We start from the raw sequence: 16855 nt of genomic DNA, 5'->3' as shown, positions 1-16855 counted from the left end.
TTTTGCTGTTGTAGTTAAGAGTTAACATTTAATATTCTCATAAAAAAACGATTAAAAAAAAAAACATGTTAACAGAGTTTAAATTCTGTTAAGTAGTGGGACAGGTGTCGCAACTTGAATGGGAGATAGGGAAGGAGATAGGGGTTTCGGGACAGAGGATTTGATGCCAGTATAGAAACAGAGGCCTTCCTTTATTAAATAACACAGAATTGAATACAAGATCTCCTACTTACAATGACAAAAACCTGAACTAAGTCTTATATATAATTCTAATAAATAATGCGCCTTTCTCTACTATGGCTAGAGCACTCGGACTTGATGGCTTAGTACAACCTGCCGAGAATTTATGTTAATTAATTAATCTCTTTTAGGCAAAATAATGCAAGGATTAATTCAATAAATTAGAACCTTAATTAAAAGCAAGGCCCAAATCTTAAAGATTATCACTGGTTCAAGGCTTGACTCTGAACTCTATCATGCAATGAAAGTGTTGATCGAGCATGGTCAATTTTTCCAGGTGAGACTGTCTCGATCGTATAATAAACTCAATCAACTACTGGCCGGATCACTCCCACCATAAGATTTCCGATCGCTTCTTCTTCTGCAAAGTAGGGTCTTCATCGATGGAAGAAAGCGATGGCTTCTTCGAGATTTTTCTTTATTACTTGTTATGTGGAATCTGAGCTACTTTCAAATTTTGGGAGTATGAGTGAGTTATAAGTCTATTGCTATTTATCCACGTACTCAACCGAGAATTCATGACAGTTAATTAAAAAAATAATGCATCACCGTAAAATTAACTTATATGAAGATTATTCTATATGTCTAAATCTGTCATGTTTATCATGAAGCTAATGACGTTGCTAATAGATCAGCAGCCTCAAGTCCTCAACTAATTCATCTGTAGGTGAAAGACATGGAATGAGGGAGACGTACGTACTAGAAAATATTGGATATAAATGCATCATGCATGAATATGGTCAGTATTTTCTAGTTGCCACAATAATCAAACACTTTGAAAATGGAGATGTTTCAGAATCTTTTGGAGTTTTGGGGTCACAAAATCAAACCCTACTTAGATTAAGAGTGTCAACGAACACGGTTTAATTTCTCCATCTCATTCTCTTATATGTAGAATCAAGTAACTAGAACAGATGACAAGCGCTATAGTTTAAGCATATGTAGTCGATCTTGTAAAAATTATATTTCGAGCTCTTGTGTATTCATGTTTCATTCATATGCAATCGACCGACTATTTATAGTGCATTACATGCATTGTTAGCGTGAGACTTAAGATGAAAAAAAAACAACAACAAAAAAATTACAAGTCATATACTCATAGGCAATTATATTGTAATGATACTCTAATATACACCACCATCATAAATATAAATGAATATTGAATAAGAGTATGTGAACACAGGGGGTTGACGGACCTTCCACATCTGTTATGAATGGTGTGAACACAGAAAGTTAATTGATGGAGCTTCCCACAGCTTTTAGAGCAAGTTCACTGTTCACCAGTTGGGGGAAAATGTTAAAGTCACTAGGTCACTGGATCGACCGGTCAAGAAATCGTTACTGGACATGTGTTTCCACCTGTTTTGTTTCTTGACTGGTCAATTACTGTTCATTGAATTTTTTTTAAAATTGTTTATTGTAAAATTGAAATATATTTGATGTAAATAGATGGAAGATGAGAGCTATAAGAGGAGGAAGAAACACAAAGATAATTTTTTGGGCGTGAAAGGTAAAATAAATTGTAGATATTTATAGGGAAATTTTCAGAATTTTTTACAATTTTTTTTCCTCACCATTTTGTTACCATTATATATATATATATATATATATATATATATATATATGAGTAAAACCCACCAGTTGGGTCAAAACTTTTCTCCACCGGACAAAATGATACCCAACTTTCAAAAGTGATCAAAATGATACCTAAATTTTTAAAAGTGATCAAAATGATACCTAAATTTTTAAAAACAAATCAACTTGATACCCAACTTTGAAAAGCGATCAAAATGATACCTAAAGTTTTAAAATCAAATCAATTTGATACCTCAGTTTATTTTTTTAGGGCTAAATACTGGTTACTACTCTGTAATTTAGGTCCAAAATCAATTCGTCCCTAGACTTCTAATTTCATCAAAAACACCCATGTACTTTCAATTTTGATCTAATAGGTCCAATTCATTAATATTCTGTTATGCGTTCAAGTTATAATTGGATTATTTGTTGAAAAACTATTTATTTGACAGATTTCTAATAGTGGGATTCACTCCAAAATTGACTATGCATGCCACCTCAACACCACATCATGAAACATTGGTCATATATGAGTCACGTCAACAAGTTAAATGACTCAATTATTGGAAGACTAACAAATTGGACATATTAGATCAAAATTAAAAGTGCAGGGGTGTTCTTGATGAAATTAGAAGTTTAGGGATTGAATTGATTTTGGACCCAAACTACGTAGTAGTAAGTATTTAGCCCTTTTTTTTTTTAAATCTTCCATTCATTTTCAATTTTACCATCGATCGTAGAAACAAATAAAGTTCGGATGTTTCCCAACTTCTAATGAAACAAAGAAAAATGGGAAGAGAGAGAGAGAGGCAGAGATAGAAGAAGAAGAAGAGAATTAACAAAGTAAAATAAAAAATAATTGAAAAATAGTTTTTTTTGCGTAAAATATTATTATAACCCCATAAAATACTGCACCACACGTGATTAATTTTAACAAAAAGTTACAAAAAATTCAACCGAGGTATCAAATTGATTTGTTTTTAAAACTTTAGGTATCATTTTGATCACTTTTGAAAGTTGGGTATCAAGTTGATTTGTTTTTAAAAATTTAGGTATCATTTTGATCACTTTTGAAAGTTGGGCATTATTTTGTCCGGTGGAGAAAAGTTTTTACCCTAATGGTGGGTTTTACTATATATATATATATATATATATATTATACACCGTCAGATCTCCTCATTAATTGAAGCCAACGGTCCAGATTTAATGAAAGTTGGTTTCAAGTTTCTAAAGCAGCCAATGGCTAGCCTCCACGTGCAATCATGCTGTCCCATTTAATGTCGCTATGCGACAAAGTCATGTCCAGCATGCGCCAAACAACGGCCCACCTGCTAAGTGACAAGAAATTGTCTTGCACGCACAAGACTGCTCGCGTCTCTCTCTTCGCATTGAGGCCTGACGTCACCCACTTCTTCTGTTGGGCGGAGTTGGTGACCGGCTTACCTGGGTCAGGATTTATGTCAAGAGCTTGGCCTGAGTCAAGAAAAGCCATGTTTTGGCTGGTCAAGCTTGGCCCGGTAGAAGGTTGATTTTGCTTCTCCATGGTCACCACCTCACCAAACCTAGATGGAGACCGATCAAGAAGAAACCGCTGAACATGCTCTTAGACTCTTAGTGTTTTAGATTTTGCCTGTACCAACATTCAAACTCTTTGTCGAAAAAAAGAGGGAAAAAAATGCAAACAATACCCGACCTTTGGCCCATTAGTAACTTTAGTACCTGACAAAAAAAAAAATATCACTTTGGTACCTGAAGTTCAGACCCCAACCCAACATTAGTACCTAAAACACTGTTGGCCGTTACGGCGTTAGCCAAGTAGCAAAATTTGAGGGGTATTCTCGTCCCTTCACTCAATCTCTTCTTCCTCTCGCTTTCTTCATCTTCTTCTTCCTCCCAACTCTCCTTGTTTCTCTCATCTCTTCTTCTTCCTCAAGCTTAGATTTCCAATCCATCGATGCTAAACTCTCACCCATACCCTCTCTGTCTTCTATTTCCCCCAATTTAAACCAAAAGCTCATCACCAGATCAATCCAGCCACCCACACCATACCAATCAAATCTCACCGTAAACCCCGCTCAAACTTCACCGTAATTTGAAATCAAAGCTTCAAAACAAACTATCTCACCCTCCTCTAGCTCTGAGATCACAACCCAAAAGAGCGAAGCAATTGACAAGTTGCAGAGCTTTTGAAACGGGCTCCAATGGTGCAATCCCTAGTGCCCCAGATGGAAGTGCCTTTCAAAATTTGCGGATGAAGGACCAGCAGAGCTTTAGGGTCTCGAGCATCATCGGGTAGAGCGGCCGGGTGCTGGACTCCACGTTCATTCGTGTTTTAATTCATTGGATCTGGCGGCGGCGACGATGGTGGTGTGGAGGTGGAGGGCGTGGGTGGTGGCAGCAGAGAAAGACATGGCTCCTCTCTCTATCTGTTTTTGGTTTTCAAGGACAGGTAGAATTTGGAGGTTGGAAGAAGAGTATGAGAGGAGAAGAGAAGGTGGAAGAGAAAGGAGGAAGGAATGGAGATGTTGTGCTGGTAATTTGAGAGGATGAAGATCTGGGATTGATCCCAAGACGTGATCTTATTTGCTTTTCTCTCTTTTTGGTTGTTTGATCTTTGTTGGTTTGGTGAAGTGTTCAAAATTTTGTGTCGAAACCCATGTTTCTCTAAGTACCCAGCTGAGTTTTTCAATATTTCTCTGGTTACTGTAGAATAAAGCTTAAAGATTTTTCGTTTTTGTTCTTTGAGCTAACATTAAAGCTTAAAACTTTATGATCTATTGTTTTCTGGGTATATTTGCATGACTCAGATTGTTGTTTGATTGTTGTTTGGTGAAAAGAGTTTAGATGGTGCTGTGTTTATATGACAGAATTGGGTTTTATTTGCAACCGAATGCTTCGTGTGCCATGGCTGCGGCTGAGCACAGCAAGAAGTGTTCATGGAACTGCAGAGGAAGAAGGTTCACCGCTATGTGATATTTAGGGTGGATTCATACCCAATTCAAGAAGATGAAGATTTGGGATTGATCCCAGATTCCCAGTTGGGAGGAAGAAGAAGATGAAGAAAGAGAGAGGAAGAAGAGATTGAGTGAAGGGACGAGAATACCCCTCAAATTTTGCTACTTAGCTAACGCCGTAACGGCCAACAGTGTTTTAGGTACTAATTTTGGGTCGGGGTCTGAATTTCAGGTTCCAAAGTGATATTTTTTTTTTTGTCAGATACTAAAGTTACTAATGGGCCAAAGGTTGGATACTGTTTGCATTTTTTTTCCAAAAAAAAAGAAAAAAATAAAACTCCCAACTGAGTCCAAAGTAAAGGGTTGTAGGCGGGCCAATCTATGCCCCACTTTTCAAGCCACCAATTTTTGTAATATAGTGGGAAAATCTTTGACTGGAATACTGGACCAGGAGGAAGGGTTTCCATAGCGTGAGAAGCTTTAAACCTTAAATAAATTAATTATTAAATTTTTCTCAGCATTGAAATTATTGGACTGGAAATTTGGGATGAGGGGATCAATTAATTCTTCAACATTCTGATTGAATATAACTATGAAGACTTGTTTTGAAGTTCAAATTATTATGCCTAACTCAACTTCGAAACTATCACTCATAGTTAATTTTTTCGAATTCTTTATTCTAAAATGCGGCAATGCAATAAACCATTTATGGAGAATTCAGAATTTCAAATTAAGGAAAACGTATAGAGCTCAACCTATTACGATCAACTACCTACCAAATACCAACTGGTCAACTAGAAAAAAAAAGAAAAAAAGAGAGAGAGTGGTAGTTAAGAATCTATATTGGGAATGGAATTCAAGTTACACTTGGAGTATCTGACATCGATGTCAGTCTGTTAATGTCAACTAATCGAACTTAAAAGAAGCTATTACTTTGTACCCAAAAAGAAGTTACCAAAGCTTTTCTGCCGGAGAAAGAGTTACCAAAGTTCCCGTTTGTCATCAAAATTTATATCTTTCCAGAATTGAATTGAATTTCAAGCCAAAGTTTGCATCTTTCCAGAATTGTATAAGAAGCCAATGGCAAACAGAGAGCTGTACGAAAATGAAAGAAATGATTGGTAGAACTGTTAAAAACGAGTTACTGTATCATTTACCAGAACCAAGATATTGGCACAGAGATTAGGATTGATACAAAACTAGAATCTCATACAAAATTTACATCACACCACTATGTTATACAAACCCCAATTTTCCTTCTTGAACCCCCAACCTCAACCTCATCTCTACCCAAAACTTGCAACCCAAAGTTACTATGTACATAATTAACACCACCTACAACCTTATTCAGGGAATTCCTCACAAAAACCTCAACTCATCAAATTGGGGGATCAGGAACGATCAGATTGAGCATCGGAGCAATACCCACTTGGGGTTTCAGCCGGAGTTTGGGAATTGGAGCTCAAGAACCCTCCATCTTCTCCGTCTGGCTTCCGGGCAAACGCACCCAACATCGAAGCCAACGACTTGAACAAGCACTTGAATATCTTGATCTTGACCTGCCCTCTCCTGGGAAGGTAGAGGCTTCGCTTGTGGTTTTTGGATATGGTGTTTGGGTTTTCCATCGAGCTTCTTCGAGTTGGGTGTGGGGGATTTTGAAGATCAAGAGAGTGTGGTCTTGGAACAGAGGAAAACAGAGAGACTGAAAACAGGGAAAAAACAGAGGAGAGTAGAGAAGCTGCAAGTAGCTTTTGCTTTTATTTTGCTAGAGAGAAAGAGAGTGTGAAGGAGAGTGCTTTAAGGATGAGGAATTTATGATTGCAGTTTCTTGGTCCCCAAGTTTCAAATTTGACAAAATATAAAATCGGCAAATAAAGGAAAGCAATGGCTCTCATGTCTTCATAAAATATTACAACAATCGTATCAGTAACATGTACTTGAAGTTAGACTTGCTAGGTACAAGCAAGCAATGACTCTCATGTCTCAAATCGATTGCTTCATAAAATGTCACAACAATCGTATCAACAACAAAATTAGCTTATCTAAACATATACTTGAAATTGATTTGAGGCGCTTAGCTTGCTAGTTACAAGATATCTCGAACTAAAAAACCATTCATATACATTGTAATACAAGAGTTTTAGAAAATTCATACTGCACTTTGCTCTCTCCTAACTTCTTGAGAGCCTTGAATCTTTAGTACCTTGAACCCAAACATGTCTATTTAATCCGGTCATTATAGTACAGTGGAATTAGATCCATCTCATGATAAAACAATGTAAAAGATTGTAGTTTTCGTTTGCGTGTTTCAATGGAAAATTATCAGTTAACAATCTGACTCTCTCTCTCTCTCTCTCTCTATCTATAACCTTCCGTAATTCCAATCCCAAAACGTGTAAACGTCCAAATGAAAACCGCGTAAGGGCATTTGGATAAATATTGTGGGATTTGTGGTTCTAGATTAAACAGCAACCAAATATATACAGACCTATTTCTGAGGAAGATTTCATCATAAGGGGAAAAAAAAAAAACAAACAAAATCCAATACGCGTTTTTCTTTTGCATTCTTTCACCTAAGAAAAAGAGTGTAACAAATTCCCAGACAAGTGTGGCTCAAATTGTAATGCGTCGTTTTTTTGGTATACAGTAATATGTCTTTGTCAACTAGAAATAGAGTTTCTCTTTATTACTAAATCGAATTCAAGATCTCTTATGTGTGCCAGAAAAACTTATGTTATATATGGATATAATTCCAATAAATAATGTGTCTTTCTCTACTAGGGCTAGAGAGTTTGGATTTGATATAATTGACGGAACATGAATTGCTTAGTACTCATGCTAAGAATTAAAGGTTAATTAGTGAATCTCTTTAAGCAATTAGTTAACCAATGCTAGGATTAATTCAAAATAATTAGATAGAATTCTTTTTACATGACCTTTGGGAGGATATCTTAGTGTATTATTCGAAGCAAGTTTTCAAGAAGCTGCTTAATTTTTGCAGTCTCTCATACTTGTAAGTTGTAACCTACTGTGTGTGGAATGCTTGTTGTGAATGGGGCCATAATCTTTTTTTTGTTGGGTGTGTGAGAAGCATACCAAACAGACTTCAAGATATCCAATGAATAGGGACTTTAAAGTGACATTTTGTGGAGTTTGTTAGAACTGAAATCAACCAGCTGCAATTGAAATAAAAACGAACTCGTTATTTTTTTTATTTTTTATTTTCTTATATGAAAGATATTTAGGTCTTCCAACTCATGTGGGAAGATCAAAGACGGAAGCTTTTAAGTATCTGAAAGAAAAGTTGTCCAAGAAAGTGGAGAGTTGGCGTACTAAATTGTTGAGTGATGCTGGCAAAGAGATTCTAATTAAAGTAGTGGCACAGGTAGTTCCCATGTATGTTATGAATTGCTATCTATTTCCACAGAGCATTTGCTATGATCTCCATCAATTGTGTGCGCAGTTTTGGTGGGGTGACTCTGATGCATAGAAATAGATACATTGGTAGTCTTAGGAGAGATTGTGTACCCCAAACAGTGAAGGTGGTATGAGATTTAAAGATTTACACCTTTTCAATTTGGCCATGCTGACCAAACAGGGGTGGAGGATACTCAAAAATCCAACATCACTTATTGCTCAAATTTATAAGGCTTTGTACTTTATAGAAGACTCATTTTGGGATGCAGAGCTAGCTCAGCAGCCGTCCTTTCCATGGCGTAGTATTGTTGAAGCGCGTTCAGTTTTACAGGTTGGTACAAGATGGATGGTTGGTAATGGGGAAGATATTCGAATATGAAAGCATCGATGGCTACCGGCAGATAGGTATGCCCTTCGACCATGGTCACAACCTCCCTTGCATGGACCGGTTTTTGTCTCGAAGCTTATTGACCACGAGACAGTTGCATGGAATGATAGATTAATTGATGAACTCTTTTCTTCTTCAGAAGCTCTCCTTATTAAATCTATTCATATAAGTAGTCATCTCCTTATACCCCTCAATTTCTTTGTTTTTTTTTTAATTTTTCCTCTCTTTTTAAATTTATTTTTCTGCTTCTCTCTCTCTCTCTCTCTCTCTCTCTCTCTCTCTCTCTCTCTCTCTCTCTCTCTCTCTCTCTCTTTGGGATTCAAGATCCTTCGCCATGGCCTTCATGACAAGACCCATAGATGCTCCGGCGACTCCTGCAGCTCATCTTCTTCACATCTCCTTCTTGATTTTCATTTCCTTCACATGAAAATCAAGCAATTAAGTTGCTGGGTTTCAATTTGACAGAAAGTTTTGAGGAGAGAGAGAAAGTGGATATGAGATTTTCGCTCTCCTCCATGGCTGGTCTCTCACACTACCATGCCGCTCACCTCCACCACTAGTGTACTCACTGGCCTCCGACGAGTCTGGTCCTACCTCCACATCATCCGGCGACACCGGAAAATGGCCCACACGCAGATGCACAGGTACCTAGAATTCTCTCTGGGCACCCAAACCTTCTTCTTTGTGGAGACTCATCACCTGCAACAATACAATCGCTGCAACTCCTCTCTCCTCTATTGCCCGATTACACTTAACCACTCGTACTCCCTCACTCATTTCACATCTGTCTCAGACCCAGAAAATTTCCATGGGTTCGTTGAATTCATATCAAGGAAAGACACAGCAGAGAAAGAAGACTCGAGGAGAGAGAGGGCATATTTGGAATCCACCTACCCTATTCTCGATCAGTCGGAGCCCCCTACTGGCGACACCTACTCCGCCATCGTGCTCATTATCCGGTGACAAATTAAGGCTTGCCTCCGCATCTTCCAACGATTGAAAGCTTAATGACATCAACGATCCGGCAACAAGATAAATAAAAGGGGGGAGGGGGAGAGAGAGCCAAAAAAAAAAAAAAAGAGAGAAGAAAAAGAGGGAATAAGGACATGTTGTGTGAGAATTAGAGAGAATAAAGACTAACTTGTTTAATTTAAAAAATTTGGACTAAATTGATTTATGTAGCAAAGTATAGAGAGTAACAAGTATTTAGTCCATTATTAATTGATTTGGTGAATGATCATAAGCATATGAAGATGAATAGTTACGAAAACAATTGAGAAAAAGAAAAAGGCGAGAGCAGAAGAGGGCAGCATTTCGAACGACGGAGGCGGTGTTGCAATCCGGGCACGGGTTGGCACGTTGCTGGCCAGAGACGGCAGTTTGCCGCCGATTTTATCTTTCTTAATTAATAGTCAAAGGGCATTGTTGGAATATTGTATCTAAAAAAAAAATTAGGGTGTAATGAGAGGGCTCATTCTCTCTTTCTCCGCAGCTTCACTCTCTCTCTACTTCAGTCTCCTCTCTCACTCTCTTCGTGAGTCCATGGATCTGAAACCCTAACTTTCATCAATCTCTAATCTCCTCTCCTTCTCTAATTTCTTATCCTCTCTGATCTGCACAAGTCTCTGCTTTCCCCCCAAATAAAAATGGCGAGGAGGTCCGGAGTTTTGCTCCGCCAATTGCTCGGGAGTCAAAGCAACCCAGCTCTTCTTCACCATCACAACCTTTCTCCTAATTCTCTCCAAACCCTAACCCTAACTTCAATTCCCTCCGCCTCCAAATCCTTCTCCACCTTCCCGCTCGATTTTCACTACGAGGACGTACTGCGTCAGGATATGCTGCTCAAGATGAACTACGATAACGTTATGCAAGTTCCTCGCCTCTGCGAACTGAAACTGTTATCGAAGGCGCCGGAGATCGGAAAAATTGCGATGGAGATTTCCGGCGGACAGAAGTTCCTGACGCAGAAGGATAAGGATTTGACGGCCAAGGGGTTTAGGGGCGCCAATTTGGTCAGCCACCGAGCTCGGCAGACCACTCTCCGGAGAATCGGAATGTCTAATTTTCTGGTGAGAAGCCTGACGGTGATGTCTCTTTTGTCTTCTCCGGTTCAAATTCGGAAGAATTTTATTCAGTTTTCGATGGAGACGGAGTTTATAGAGTCCTCGCCGGAGCTTGAGGATCATTTCGAGATCTTTGAACAGATTAAAGGGTTCAATGTGACTATTGTCACTTCGGCCAGCACCAAAGATGAGGCTTCACTGCTGTGGAGCGGCTTTTTGCAAAAGGATGAGGTTAAATTCTAATGGCATTACTACTCTGATCGATCATGTCATTTGTAACAAAAGCTCTGTTCGTTTTCTTGGAGTTAATCTTTGGTTTACACTTCTTGTGCAGATAGCTGATTAATATAAACAAGTGTGTCCAGTGATAGGAGAGCATTCATAAGGTGTGGCATTGCAATCTCATCTTCTGTTTGTTAATTTCGATTGATCATTTTTAGTTGTATTTGAATTTTTAGAGGCCCATCTGAAGATTAAGGTCTAGCTAACTTGGTGTATTGTCAATTATATTTGAAGTATGACCCAAAAGATTGGAAATTGATTACTTGGGTTATTTTCTGAAATGGTTTCTTGCTAACTAGTATCAATGAAATTGTTTGAGAGGTAGATAATGTTCAGAATGTTAAGTTTCATCCAATGAAGTTTCGGTTTGTAAAAATGGATCTGATAAAAACAAAATGTAAATGAATCAGATGTGTGCCTGCACATATGATGTTGTTGAGATTAGAACAAAGCATGATAAGAAATAGGTTTGGATTTTGATTTGGTCTATTGTCTTGGAGTTCGTCTGTTACTTTCACACTGACACTTTGTATCTTGATCTGAAGTATGGGTGTTGTTTCGATAGAGGATGCTAGGGACTAAATCACCTTTACTTTGGAATGTACAAGATAAATTGTATTTATTTTTGGTCAGTTTCATACTCATGTAGTTATTATTTCCATACTCTAATAGTCTAATTATTGTCCCAGGTGTGCTTGTAGGGAAATTTGTTACAATTTCTTGCTATGACCCTTTTAATGGACCCAATGCTGTTTGTGGAAATTTGAAGAAACATTGGAGAAGTTGAATGTCAAGTTGTTAAATGATTTAATACTCATCCATTTGTTTGAATGCAAATTCCACACTTATCTCCAGTGATTTAACTGCTAAGTGTGTTTTAACCCATTGCTTTTTGAATACAATTCTAAAGTTCAGTTGTATATCTTACCATTTCCTAAAGTAGTTTAGAAAAGCTTGAAAAGGGCAAAGCAGATTGTTCTAGGCTGACTGTATATGGTTTAGCTAGGGATGGCGAAAATCCCTTCTGGTTGGGTCCCCATTGGTTCTACTGAGATTTAAATTTGGAAATGTAGATTATGAGAAAATAGAATGGAACTTTCATCATTCATAACTTCCACATCTTTAGAAAGCTGCTCGTATCTTTTCAAAAGAGAAAAAGGAAAAAGAAAGCTGCTCGTATATTGTTTGGTTTTAGAAAGCTTCTCCTAAAGTCCTAATGCCTTTTTAAATTGTTTTTGTAGGATTCTTGCAGTGATGCAGAGGGATCACTCTGTTTGTTTATTTGAAACTATGAGGAAGCTGTGGAGTTGTAGTTGAGAGGCTAGTTGTGGTTAGCTTTATAAGATTCAGATGATGCAGGCACTTTTTAGCTTTATATACTTCTCAACTTGAATTTGAACTTTAACTTTCAAATAAATGATGAATGAGTTGAGTTGAATCAAATGATTTTCTCTTTTAGAATTTTGGATATTTGGGATGGTGTTGAAATGAATGTACATACCCTGGTTTTGGAGTCGGATGGTACTGTAATCCCATCCCCGACCCACCTGTTATTATTCCCAGTTTCACCCCTGCTTTCATATGAAAACAGACATACTTTACTGATTATATCAAAGCAAATCAGAAGCCTGCTGTATTCTCTTCTGCTAGAAGTTACAGTTGGAATGTCAGTGCGGGTGAGTGAACTCTGCCCGGAATTGGCAAACACTAGTGTGATTAAATGGCCGTCCGCATGCAAGGTTGGATGTGGCATGTCCTAGTTCTACCTCCCCCATTTGTTATCGTGGATGAGGCCACATTACAGCTGTAGGTCCAGAATGTTTGCTACCTAACGCATTAGATTCATGGTATCTTTGACTCAATAACACGAACTAATGGACTAGAATTTCTTGTTATGGGCAGACAAAGAAAATAGTCTATTATTTCCATCCAACTACAGAAAAGGTGTTTGGGTAGATCATCCGCTGGTTTAACCCAAAAACAAACATTTCATCTAGAAACCAACGTCAAAGCCTCATCCTTATCCTCAATGAACAATATCAAAATTTTGCTTAAATCAAGTAGACAACTACTAGTCTACCAGTCTGGCAAATCAATTCTGTTTTTGCTACTTAGAAAAGGATGAACCCTGCATATAGAATGTACCGCCTCAGCTTGCTCAGATCTTTGACCTCGGCAAAGATCTGAACATGAGAATCAAGGTGGCGCCGATCGGCGTCCAAGAGAGTAAAAAATGACTTTGGAATTGGTTCAGGGGCACAGAAACTCGCCGGAGTTGAAAAGTAACAGCGAGAAAATCACAGAAATTGTTCCTTTGAAACAGTAAGAAATTATATATGATTGAAACAGAATAAATGCAGTACACCCAAGCTGAAAAACAACCACTTACATCACACTGTTACAATAGACAACCCCCAATCTCCCCAACCTCCATACCCCCATAAACTTAAGGAACCTCCATACCCCCATAAACTTAAGGAGAACAAGAAGAAAAAAGAAATAAAAAATGAACAAAATTATTTTCTATACCACCTAGCTACAACATCAACAAGGAGTTGCTCAATTCATGGAACTTTCGGATTGAGCATCTGAGGAGTACCCGCTCCGCGGTTCAGCTGGAATTTGGGATCCATCTTCTTTGGGCTTGCGAATGAACCCACCCACCACTGAAGCCATTGATTTGAAGATCTTTTTCTTGATCTGCCCTCTAGGAGGAGGGAGGCGTTTTAGGCAGTGGTTGGAGTTGGATTCTGGGATTTCCATCTTCTTCGAGCTGGGTATTTCCAGCTTTAAGATAGTGTGAGACTAAGTAGAGAGGATATAGGCGGTGAGAGAGTGAGTTGGTGTGAAGAGAATGGATGAGGATCCCTTCTTTTATAGGACAATGATTTGGTGCGGAGTAGCAGCTTGATCTCCACGCCTGAAACTCTTCATATTATTGTGTGTCATGTACTCCATTAGTACTGTAGGCTGTAGCCACCAAAGTCAGAAATGGAACATTCGGACTATATTTATCACGTGCCATAAAGAAAAATGGACAAAGATTGGATCAAAAGCTTTAAATTTTTGAAACTAATGAAATGTTCGAAATTTGACGATATGATTGAAATCGAAAATATTTTTAAAATTAGTTTTTAGAATTGCAATATTAGTAATCAATGTTTATCAAATTTTCAATACTCTAAATTTTTATAAATTCAAATTATCAAAATTTTCAGTATGGCAAGGCAGGCACTAAGAGCAGCGGGTTGGAGTTTTTGGAAGGAAGCTGGACCCCCATGGTTGGAGGAAGTCATAGACAATGATAGAATTTCTTGATGTATGGGGGGTGGTACTCTTTTTTACTTACTCTGATCAAGCAGGGTTTTTGACGAGGCCACCTTAACCCCAATGGTTGTAATTGACCATAGTTTTTATTAATGAAAGTTTCTCATTCCGATCCAAAAAAAAAAAAAAAAATTTCAGTATTTTATAAATAATCAATGTTTTTTATATGAACCAATAACTACGGTTTAACTATCATTTAGTCAAGTTTTCCAACAAGATGTTAATAAAAGTTTCAATTTCAAATCCTCTCGTCTGTTGATTTGAAGAAAAAAAAATTGTATACTTATTTGATTGCTATCCAATAAATGAGTGACAACAACAAATAAATTATAATTAATAAAGGACATGATGGATCACCTTTGTTTTTGGGGATGAAGGGGGGTCACACTATCAAGGACGACAAGTAGGGTGTTCTTGATGGAGGGTCCAGGATCGAGTCTGCTTGAAATTAGTTTTCTTATCAAATGTATCCAAATTTAAGTCAATTTGTATCACCCTTGCCCGCCTGATAGTCCCCTATGATCGGGTATGGTGTTCAAATGATCTAGGCAACTGACAAAAGCTATCACGGTAAAACTTGAAATGTAAAGGAGGAGAAGAAGCACAAAAACGCAAGGGAACCCTACAAAGTGTTTTGTCTCCACCCCAGTTGGACAATATACATTTTTCATACTATTTTTGCATTTGATGTTGATTGTGCAACAGTTTCTCTATTTAAAGAAACTAGTCTGTTATTAAAGCAAAGTTAAATACATAATGAGTTGACAATTCATTAAGTTCTAGAAACTCTTAGCTGATTCTAATATTAGCGATCTAATTCTTTTGATTATCCAATCAAGCTCCTTCTGTATAGATTATCAACTGAGATCGATTTCAGTATAATTTCGCAGTCAGTGGCGGATCTAGGATTTGAAAATAGGGAGGGCTACATATTTATGTGTCCCTTTGGGCGAAGCCCAAATTTTTTTTTTTAGTACAATAATGCACATGTGTGCGAATGCAAGAGTGGGGAGATAAGAACTTGAGAGTTCAAGTGTTCAAAGATTGAATTTAATCCGTAATTTAGGCATTTTTGCGAAGAAGAAGAATAAGAATTTGTGATGGACGGAGAGAATGGAAGAGCCAGAGAGGAGTTTAACTTCGATAATTTGAGAGTGAGGGGGGCTTCGTTAAACAAATATACATATAAACAAAAAATATACTTCATATATATAGTTTTTTTTTTCAACCCAAAAGTTTGTTCTGAATATGAAGCCATGGATATGACGAAATAGTTAGCAAATAAACCCAAGCCCAATCTGCAAAGTTAACTCTATAAACTTGAATTGATTACTTGACATTCGAATGAGGCCAAGCTCCTGGCCGAGATATTGAGATAGCACAATAATTGATAAAATGATAAGTATTGAAATCAATTAAACCCACAACAATTGCACAGCAGAAAGAAGACCCATTGATCGACCTTGATAAGTTTTGAAATCAATTAAACCTACTTACCCACGTCAATTAAACATTTAAACCCACATCAATTAAAGTATACATCTAATTTTTTTTTTAAGCCTAAAAATCTCGGACGGGCTCCAGCCCGCCCAGCCTTCTACTTGGATCCGCCCATGTTCGCAGTGTTTAAGCTGTCACGCAACACTGTTTATGTGGAAGAGTATAATTAATCTTGTGGAGTTGGTATTGTAATCAATTACTCTAAATAGGATTAATTAAATTTAGTTTATTGGCCTGCAACAATAGAAAACATAACCAGAAAATGAAATCTAGCCAAGACTATATTTAGGAATATCTGCCAATATAGAATAAAGTCGATCGAGTCATATGCATGCATCATTTAACTTGATGTAATCAATAATTAATAATGAAATTCTAATCACTGTCAAGTCAGGGAACTCATGATTTATTATATCATGTGAGAGTGCTTGAAGAATCTAATCAGGCAATATTTGTTGGCTTTTCGTGCTCTTGAAAATGCCGTTTGATTATTCAGAAGGTACAAATAATTATATTATGTATTATCTTATCTTATTACTGATGATTGGTTCTATGATATAAGATTGATGACTATTGACAAATCCAAACGACCCACCGAGGCATAACAAATCAGCCAACATTGTCACATAGATAAGTTGATTAGATTTGCGCGAAAAAAGAAGAAGAAGCTTAGATTTGTTTGAAGACACATAGTTTGTGTGTTTAGCCAAATTCTGATTAGTTGTCTTAGTTGTAATATGATTAATCTTACCGATATTTTCGGAGATATCTTATTGAATGTATGATTCAGTTTTCTTGTAAGATTCATATTCTGTGGATGTAATTCTCTATATAAAGAGACCCCTATTATCAATGAAAGACACAACTCATTCTCTCCCAATTCAGTTTATCAGCATGAAGCTCTAACCCTAATTCAAGAAGCTAAAACTCTAAATACGAATACAAAACCTTAAATCCCTTTCTGCCTCCGCTGCACACCTTGAAGCTCTCGACTCCAGAAGTCCAGAACCAGCGGCAGAACCACCAGAACCAGCCGCTAGGATTTAGGAACCGGAGGCAGAACCTCAAGAAATGGTCTAAAAATGACTGAACCAGCCGCCTAAGTCACT

At 37.5% G+C, this 16855-nt stretch overlaps 1 protein-coding gene across 2 annotated transcripts; it reads left to right on the top strand.

The window, feature by feature from the left end:
- Positions 1 to 10033: 10033 nt before the first annotated feature.
- LOC112167918 (60S ribosomal protein L5, mitochondrial) lies at positions 10034 to 12362 on the top strand. Of its 2 annotated transcripts, none has more exons than XM_024305024.2 (3): positions 10034 to 10868; positions 10972 to 11023; positions 11609 to 11839. In XM_024305024.2, the coding sequence occupies exons 1-2, from the start codon at positions 10221 to 10223 to the stop codon at positions 10981 to 10983; spliced, it is 660 nt and encodes a 219-aa protein (XP_024160792.1). In that variant the 5' UTR covers positions 10034 to 10220; the 3' UTR covers positions 10984 to 11023; positions 11609 to 11839. The 2 variants fall into 2 exon arrangements, with proteins under 2 accessions (XP_024160792.1, XP_024160791.1); XM_024305023.2 differs by lacking the exon at positions 11609 to 11839 and adding an exon at positions 12161 to 12362 and having other exon boundaries at positions 10035 to 10868.
- The last annotated feature ends 4493 nt before the right edge of the window (positions 12363 to 16855 follow it).

Source organism: Rosa chinensis, chromosome 5, assembly GCF_002994745.2.
Source record: "Rosa chinensis cultivar Old Blush chromosome 5, RchiOBHm-V2, whole genome shotgun sequence".
In the NCBI taxonomy this organism is placed as follows: Eukaryota; Viridiplantae; Streptophyta; class Magnoliopsida; order Rosales; family Rosaceae; genus Rosa; species Rosa chinensis.
This window is presented reverse-complemented; position numbering and strand designations above follow the sequence as displayed.

Excerpts from the sequence above, each read along its gene's own strand:
- LOC112167918 (XM_024305023.2), top strand. The coding sequence starts at position 10,221 with ATGGCGAGGAGGTCCGGAGTTTTGCTCCGCCAATTGCTCGGGAGTCAA.